The sequence below is a fragment of the Brachionichthys hirsutus genome, chromosome 21, assembly GCF_040956055.1.
Source record: "Brachionichthys hirsutus isolate HB-005 chromosome 21, CSIRO-AGI_Bhir_v1, whole genome shotgun sequence".
Taxonomy (NCBI): domain Eukaryota; kingdom Metazoa; phylum Chordata; class Actinopteri; order Lophiiformes; family Brachionichthyidae; genus Brachionichthys; species Brachionichthys hirsutus.
In genome coordinates this window covers 9,948,841-9,958,404 of record NC_090917.1, presented here as the reverse complement: position 1 = coordinate 9,958,404, position 9,564 = coordinate 9,948,841, and the positions used below count along the sequence as shown (strand labels likewise).

Sequence of the window (9,564 nt, the reverse complement as noted above, 5' to 3'; positions counted from 1 at the left end):
GACTCAGATCTTTGCCAGCTCTGGTGGAAACGTACAACTGTAGTTCTATCAGTGAAAGTATGTTGAGCAGGCAAGATGTACACAAAGACCCTCTACACCTATTTGGTAAAACCATTGAATACATATTGGTCTTTTTGTCAATATCACTTTGAAAAAATGTCAATAACAGAAAGGAAGCTCAGCAGCACGCTACTTCTTTCATCCTCTCTAAGAAGTAGTGCTTGCTGTTCAGGGTGATGGGGGGGCGCAGCGGAGTCCCCTCAGAACATGGTGCACCTCTTCCCCCTCTTCTTCACTGGCGGAGGGCAGAGCACGGCCCTGATGGCCTCATCAAACACCGTCTTCAGGCCTCTCTGGGTCAGGGCAGAACACTCCAGGTACTTCACGGCCCCTGGAAAAGGAAGAGCATGATGGGAAAATACTTCTTAGTGACACTTGTTGCAAACCGCAGGCAACATTTTCCGAACAAAGCCTGCTCGAGTCATCAACCACAGTCTTCAATGTTTCAAGCTACACGTTGCCCACAGGTGAGGCAGCACGCTCTGTGGTCAAGGTCAAGAGGACATGCGTACTTCTTGTGTCACAGCAAGAAGGTTCTGGGTTTGAATCCTATCTGTGTGGACTTTGTATGCTCTCTCTCTCTCCATGTCTACAAAGGTTATCTCCAGTTTCCTCCAAAAACATGCAGTTTAGCTGGCGACACGTCCGGGGTGTACCTCGCCTGTAGTCAGCTGCGATAGGCTCCAGCAACACTAGTGACCCGCAGCTGGACTCTGTGATTGAGGCTCCGTTCGGTTTGACTATATGGTCAGAACGAGACACAATGAGCAGACGTATCTAACTTGCTGCAATGGTTCCTTTTGACAGGTCCATGTTGGATTGTCTTGGGGACTTGGTTTCACCCGGGCCCCCTTCTCTTCTAATGCTGTGTTGGGTACCACCCACCGGCTCATCATTCCTTCTATTCACTTCCGCTTTTCCACATTGCTTGTCACGGGAGTTGCTGGAGTCTATCCCAGCTTGCTATGGGCGAGAGGCGGGCTACACCCTCAATGCGTCGCCAGCTCATCATGAGGCCACACAGAGACAGCCACACACACACACACACACGGGCAAGTTGAGAACATCTAAACTCCACACAGAAAGGTACCCTCTTGCTGTGAGGTGACAGCGCTACCCACTACGCCACCGCGCTGCCCTAGGCTCATAATTGGGGACTGAACAGCACTGCTATGTGACAATGCCATTGTCCAGAAGATGGTTCTTTACCAGCGTCATTATGTCAATACGAGGCGACTGGTGTCAGCAGTCTGCAACACTCAGGACGAACCCTAACCCTAGTTGTCAGGCGAGTTACCAGGTGACTCATCTCACCTGTTGCCACAGCTGCTTCTGGCCCCCAATCTACCCCCTTCTTTTTGTTCATTGCATTTGATGCATGACATTCCGGATGCCTTCCGGATTCTGGCCCTTCCTGCTCCCGTCCTGGATTTTGCTTTGGCTTTCTGGCTCTGACTGCAGGCTTGTTTTACCTGGACTCAGTCTTCCTCACATCTCTTCTGTTTCTGGCCTTCTTCTTTTTCACACTCAATCTAAGGATAATCCTTTGAAGCCTGCAGTTCTGTTCATTTAGTGTATATGAGACTCACTTGGGGACTAAATATCTCATCATTCCTACCTCAATAAGAAATAACTATGCCATGAAAAGTGAGACTTTGTTGATCAGCGTGTTTCCGTCGGCTGCGGCTCCTTGACTATCCCTTGTTCAGTTCTGTTGGCGATTTCGTACGACAGTTCAGATTCATCCTGTTTGGCCCAATTTGCGAATCAAACTTTTACTCCTCTAAATATCTAAGGCCAGCTGTTGATTACAAGGCTTCCTTCTGTAGGAACGCGAGTTATTGGATAACTATTGACCACATTCAGTCGTTGGCCTCACCAATCTCTCTCGCCATGGCCAGACCCTGTGGGTAGGTGATTGGGGAAAGCTTCTTGTCTCTCAGCCTCTCAATGGTGTCCTTGTCATCTCGTAGGTCCAGCTTGGTGCCCACCAGGATGATGGGCGTGTTAGGGCAGTGGTGCCTCACCTCGGGGTACCACTACGGCATCACACACAAATGCATGTGTGCATGTGCCAAAGACAAAATCAGTTAGAGAGTAGAAAGAGAAGCAGAGGCAGAGCACTGGACTCCTTAAAGCCGAGTCATTCACTGACCAGCTTTCAAACCAATTATTTTAAATACAGTAGATTTGTCTGACTTTTTATGTATGAATACAAAACATCCTCGGACTGAAGTAAATTTCTAGTCACATCCCATAATGAGTGACTGTCAGGCCAAATCATGCACACTCTAAGAGGGAGGGTAGACCTTCAGGAAAGTGTGATTTCACCTGAGAGCATCTGATAATGCTCAGCAGATCAAACCCCGCCCAGCCGACAGACTCCCCCCGCAGAGTGGCCGGAGTCGTTCGGACCTCGCCTCTGTGCTGCGTCGCCAGCTCCTAGCCACGCCGGTACGAGGCGAGGCCTGAGCGAGTGGGACAGTGACGCGCTATAGATGTGCCTCTTGTGGTCAGACGCGGCACGGATTGAGACAAAGGGAGACGGTAGGTGTCAGTCAGCGTACTGACCTTAGCTCGGACGTTCTCAAAGGAGGCCGGACTGACCAGGGAGAAGCATATCAAAAACACATCCTGGGAGAGAACCAGAGAGATTTAAGTGTATGAGGTCCTCATTGAGGTTTCAGCTCGGAGGACAGAGAAAGTTCATTTTGTGGGATTCAAGCAATCTTTGCGTGTGGGCGTTTGGGTTGGATGTCGTTCACGCTAGATTCGGAACACAGCCCGATGCTATTTCAAGTTTTGGAGGGAGAGATTTACGTATTTTGACATATTATTATTATTAGCATCAACTAACAATAACAACAAAAAAAGCAACATAATGCTAAAAATTATGTTGTCAACAGAGAGAGGCAAAGATGGAGAACATCGATATGGTTACCGTGGTTACCTCGCCGAGGACGTCATGCTTCCACCTGCGTTGGTTTGTCTCTGTCTGGCTGTTAGCACGATAGCTCAAAACGTTAGACAGATTTTGATGACATTTTCAAGAAATGTAGGGAATGTTGCAAGGAATACATTATTCAATTTTGGTGATGATCTACAAGAGATCCTGGATTCTGGATCACTTTGGAATTTTCGGTAACATTCAAACATGAAAGGAGCTTCTAAATTTGTTCCTCAATATATTGGTTGATTATTGACCGATGTTTATAGAATTTTTCACAGTCATGTAGGATGTGGATCTCTATCTTACCGCTGAATTTCATCTGGATCGGATCCAGAATGCAGATCGTCGCAATCTGGATTTTCCCATTTACTTATAATAGAGGCTTTTTCAAAAAAATCCTATCTTGTAAAATCTGCATTCAATTCACTCCCCAAAAATCCCAGTCATAGAGGGGTCCAATATGAATCATCATGAAACAGGTCTTCTGGTTCTGATCCAGAATGAGGTCAGGAAAACATTTCAAATGTTAACACTAAACTCCATGTGTTGCTATGGTGACTGCAGGTTGATTTCTACCCTGCACAGCTGCGGAGGCATCGTTGAACGGAACACGCACCTGCTACACGCCTCACCTGATCAGCTGCTGCCTCTCTGTCTCTGCAGACGAGTGTTCTGAATACCAGCCAGCCTGACAGCAACATTTTGAGTTACGAGCTCGGCCCAGGAATGGATTGTACTCGTATGTACAGATAAAATCAATGTAGGGCATTGTAAGTCACAACATGGGGGGGGGGCTGGGATGCTCGGTGGAGGTTTCTAGTTTAGAAATGATGCTACTGTACGTTTGACCTGGAATAAAGGGAGTGATTTAGGCATCATGCCACCAATACTTCTTAGTCTGTACCCTCCAGCGCAGCGCCACAAGGATCGTAGAGGGCTTCGTGTTTTTGTATTGCAGATTCAGTCACATGTGGCTGCATTTAAAAAGCCAGCAAGTACTTTTACTATGCAGTTTCTGAGTAATCTATGCCAAAACGGGATGTAAATGATGCAGGAGTGGGTTAAATTAACTTTTATTATGTACTATTTATCTGTGTTTTCTGTTGTTTAGATACACGTAGTTACACATTAAAATACCTGCAGACATGTAAATGGGCCTTTATCGTAGGAACGGGTTCATCCAGTTTACATTATTTATTATAGGAAATAGAGTTTGGGTCTTCAAACAGTATTCTGGAACGGATTATGAGGAGAACCGAGGTTCCGCTGTATTTAAATGTCAGTTCAGGTTAAAAATGATTATGTTTTGGGTGTAAAAGCAACGTTGTTATTGGGTCAGTGCCAAGTGCAGCAGTGAAATTGTCTCAAATCAAAGGTGGGCTTTTTAATTTTATATATATTTAAATAGAATAAATAATATTAAAAAAAAAATATATATATAAGGGATTTCAGATCAACGTACAATGAATTTAAACTTTTCAGTGATTTTTTTAACATCAAATTTTGAACTTGCTGGAAATCAAATGAAATAAAATTCAGTTCCTGTGTAACTGGAATTAAATAGGTGTGTGTGCGTGTGTGTTTAAAGGGAACGGGTGTGAATACCGTCTGTGGGTAAGAAAGTGGGCGGAGTCTGTCATAGTCCTCCTGGCCTGCCGTGTCCCAGAGGCCCAGGTTCACCGGTTTCCCATCCACCATCACATTGGCAGAATAGTTGTCAAACCTGCAGGCAGATATTTCGGAGTGAGGTGCAGTTAAAAGAGAAGCGCTGCGGAGCAGTTTAATGTCAATGGGTGATTGAGCAAACATCAAAGAGAAAGCCACAGTGATTAGAGCTGAGTGATGGACACAAGAAATGATTGCTGCTGTCTGAATGTGTTCAGGTAATCTGTGGGCTACAGGTGAGAAATGTCTAAGGGGCGGGACCCTGTAAGGAAAAGGTGCTCTTTAAACGTCTGGACTTCATGGCAAGGCAGGAGGCTTGATGCTGAACGTGAGGTCGGGTGTCCAGCTGCTGCTGGAAGCTGCCTGGTTGGTCTATCGTTGACAGCAATTTCATTTCTTCTTTATTATGTTTTTGCATAATAGCAGGCGAGGCTAGACCGCCGCACCGGGACTAGACCGCCGCACCGGGACTAGACCGCCGCACCGGGACTAGACCGCCGCACCGGGACTAGACCGCCGCACCGGGACTAGACCGCCGCACCGGGACTAGACCGCTGCACCGGGACTAGACCGCTGCACCGGGACTAGACCGCCGCACCGGGACTAGACCGCCGCACCGGGACGAGACCGCCGCACCGGGACTAGACCGCCGCACCGGGACTAGACCGCCGCACCGGGACTAGACCGCCGCACCGGGACTAGACCGCCGCACCGGGACTAGACCGCCGCACCGGGACTAGACCGCCGCACCGGGACGAGACCGCCGCACCGGGACTAGACCGCCGCACCGGGACTAGACCGCCGCACCGGGACTAGACCGCCGCACCGGGACTAGGCCGCCGCACCGGGACTAGACCGCCGCACCGGGACTAGACCGCCGCACCGGGACGAGACCGCCGCACCGAGACTAGACCGCCGCACCGGGACTAGACCGCCGCACCGGGACTAGACCGCCGCACCGGGACTAGACCGCCGCACCGAGACTAGACCGCCGCACCGGGACTAGACCGCCGCACCGGGAGTAGACCGCCGCACCGGGACTAGACCGCCGCACCGGGACTAGACCGCCGCACCGGGACTAGACCGCCGCACCGGGACGAGACCGCCGCACCGGGACGAGACCGCCGCACCGGGAGTAGACCGCCGCACCGGGACTAGACCGCCGCACCGGGAGTAGACCGCCGCACCGGGACTAGACCGCCGCACCGGGAGTAGACCGCTGCACCGGGAGTAGACCGCCGCACCGGGAGTAGACCGCCGCACCGGGACGAGACCGCCGCACCGGGACTAGACCGCCGCACCGGGACGAGACCGCCGCACCGGGACTAGACCGCTGCACCGGGACTAGACCGCTGCACCGGGACTAGACCGCCGCACCGGGACTAGACCGCTGCACCGGGACGAGATCACTCATAGCATCACGTGCAGCGTGTGGGGACTCACACAGTGGGGATATATTCACCAGGGAAGGCATTGGTGGTATAGCTGATCAGCAAGCAGGTCTTCCCCACAGCCCTGTAGAGGACAGACAGCAGAAGACACATTTAGAAGACGTCTGCACAGTCACACGTATCGCAGCCTTGTGTGTGCTGTGCTCGTGTGAGTGTGTGTATGTCGTCCTGAGGCCAGCCGCCACGCCTCGTCACTGTCCCACACAGATACTGACCTACATTCATATTGCCTAAGGGACACGTGGTCCCCGATGACCCCCCTACAAGACTCACTCATGTGAACAGACACACAAGAAGTTATCACAAACTACAAAAGAACGGCTCAAAAAGTTCATTCATGACATCTGGAATCTGGAACAGGACTTATGAAGTCATCCACTCTGGTGTCCCCGAAACATTGTCCAGAGATGTCTTGTGTTCTGAATGGAGACACACCGATCTGACCACTGACGGGCGAAGTGAAGAACCCCGGATGACTGAGCAGCTCCAAAACTATCATTCTTGTGGGACCCCCCCCCCCCTAGTCTGCTGCGGTCAGTATCTACAAAACGTGGTTCAGGGAAGGAACAAGGCTCTGGTGGCGAGTCAAGGCCAGGGTTCGATGCAGCGGATCAGCGCCGACTGCTCAAGAACTTAATGCTGCTTTTGATACGAAGGCGTCAGAATACACAGTGCCGATGCTGGCCCTGTCCAATGGGCCACCAAGGGACCTGGCCCTGTCCACTGGACCCACCAAGGGACCTGGCCCTGTCCACTGGACCCACCAAGGAACCTGGCCATGTCCACTGGACCCTCCGAGGGACCTGGCCCTGTCCAATGGGCCCACCAAGGGACCTGGTCCTGTCCACCGGGCCCACCAAGGGACCTGGCCCTGTCCAATGGGCCCACCAAGGGACCTGACCCTGTCCACCAGACCCACCAAGGGACCTGACCCTGTCCACTGGACCCACCAGGGGACCTGACCCTGACCAATGGGCCCACCAAGGGACCTGGCCCTGTCCACTGGACCCACCAAGGGACCTGACCCTGTCCAATGGGCCCACCAAGGGACCTGACCCTGTCCACTGGACCCACCAAGGGACCTGGCCCTGTCCAATGGGCCCACCAAGGGACCTAACCCTGTCCAATGGGCCCACCAAGGGACCTGGCCCTGTCCACTGGACCCACCAAGGGACCTGACCCTGTCCACTGGACCCACCAAGGGACCTGGCCCTGTCCACTGGACCCACCAAGGAACCTGACCCTGTCCACTGGACCCACCGAGGGACCTGGCCCTGTCCACTGGACCCACCGAGGGACCTGGCCCTGTCCAATGGGCCCACCAAGGGACCTGGCCCTGTCCAATGTGCCCACCAAGGGACCTGGCCCTGTCCACTGGACCCACCAGGGGACCTGACCCTGACCAATGGGCCCACCAAGGGACCTGGCCCTGTCCACTGGACCCACCGAGGGACCTGGCCCTGTCCACTGGACCCACCAGGACACCCAGGGAAGAAAATGGTTGGGTGGTTTTTGCTGGTGCAGTAATTTCACAGATTATCGGTCAGAGCCCTATTTAATATTCGTGATGATTATCGGTCAGAGCCCTATTTAATATTCGTGATGATTATCGGTCAGAGCTCTATTTAATATTCGTGATGATTATCGGTCAGAGCTCTATTTAATATTCGTGATGATTATCGGTCAGAGCTCTATTTAATATTCGTGATGATTATCGGTCAGAGCTCTATTTAATATTCGTGATGATTATCGGTCAGAGCTCTATTTAATATTCGTGATGATTATCGGTCAGAGCTCTATTTAATATTTGTGATGATTATCGGTCAGAGCTCTATTTAATATTCGTGATGATTATCGGTCAGAGCTCTATTTAATATTCGTGATGATTATCGGTCAGAGCTCTATTTAATATTCGTGATGATTATCGGTCAGAGCTCTATTTAATATTCGCGATGATTATCGGTCAGAGCTCTATTTAATATTCGTGATGATTATCGGTCAGAGCTCTATTTAATATTCGTGATGATTATCGGTCAGCGCTCTATTTAATATTCGTGATGATTATCGGTCAGAGCCCTATTTAATATTCGTGATGATTATCGGTCAGAGCTCTATTTAATATTCGTGATGATTATCGGTCAGAGCTCTATTTAATATTCGCGATGATTATCGGTCAGAGCCCTATTTAATATTCGTGATGATTATCGGTCAGAGCTCTATTTAATATTCGTGATGATTATCGGTCAGAGCTCTATTTAATATTCGTGATGATTATCGGTCAGAGCTCTATTTAATATTCGTGATGATTATCGGTCAGAGCTCTATTAAATATTCGCGATGATTATCGGTCAGAGCTCTATTTAATATTCGTGATGATTATCGGTCAGAGCTCTATTTAATATTCGTGATGATTATCGGTCAGCGCTCTATTTAATATTCGTGATGATTATCGGTCAGAGCCCTATTTAATATTCGTGATGATTATCGGTCAGAGCTCTATTTAATATTCGTGATGATTATCGGTCAGAGCTCTATTTAATATTCGTGATGATTATCGGTCAGAGCTCTATTTAATATTCGTGATGATTATCGGTCAGAGCTCTATTTAATATTCGTGATGATTATCGGTCAGAGCCCTATTTAATATTCGTGATGATTATCGGTCAGAGCTCTATTTAATATTCGTGATGATTATCGGTCAGAGCTCTATTTAATATTCGTGATGATTATCGGTCAGCGCTCTATTTAATATTCGTGATGATTATCGGTCAGAGCTCTATTTAATATTCGTGATGATTATCGGTCCGAGCTCTATTTAATATTCGTGATGATTATCGGTCAGAGCTCTATTTAATATTCCAGAGGCCAGAGACCCTCAGCCTGCCTCCAGCGTCCTGCGAGGCGTGGACGTGTTCGCGCACAGCATCCCGACGCGCACCGCCGGACGCAGAGTGATGCGGAAGGAAGGAGCGGATCGACGACAGAGCGGCACCGAATACGTGATCGATGAGCCCCAGCGCCTCTTCCTGCACGGAACGCGCACGGGTGGGTGTCCGTGGAACCACACGCTGCGTTCTTACCCGTCGCCGACCACCACGCATTTGATCGCTTGCATGCTGCCGCTTGAAGGCTCCGCTGGGAGGGATCGGTCTGCGCTGGCGTCTCCGGATGAGAGGCGACGGTCAGTCCGCTCGACGATGGAGCCGCAGTGAACGAGTCGGTTACGGAGAGTGCCGAGCGCGTCCGGAAAGAAGCGAGTCGGTTTAAAGGTACAGCGAGGAAGGACGACTCCGGTGTGCGATCAATAACCCAACACGAGTTCACGCTGTGGTCAAATAGCGCCCCCCACGGAGGAATGGAGCCACTGAACCTTCTTACGCACCTGTATTAAAGGAGTATTACACCACTCAATAACTGCTTCCTCCGTTCCTCCCCTCA

The 9,564-nt window shown here is 50.3% G+C and overlaps 1 protein-coding gene across 1 annotated transcript; it reads right to left on the bottom strand.

The window, feature by feature from the left end:
- Window positions 1-260: 260 nt before the first annotated feature.
- On the bottom strand, window positions 261-9,241 carry LOC137909868 (ras-related C3 botulinum toxin substrate 3). Its single transcript, XM_068754300.1, has 6 exons — window positions 9,207-9,241; window positions 6,119-6,190; window positions 4,616-4,733; window positions 2,632-2,694; window positions 1,940-2,099; window positions 261-391 (listed from the first exon to the last, which is right to left on the bottom strand). Exons 1-6 carry the CDS (start codon window positions 9,239-9,241, stop codon window positions 261-263), a joined length of 579 nt encoding a protein of 192 aa, XP_068610401.1.
- Window positions 9,242-9,564: the final 323 nt, after the last annotated feature.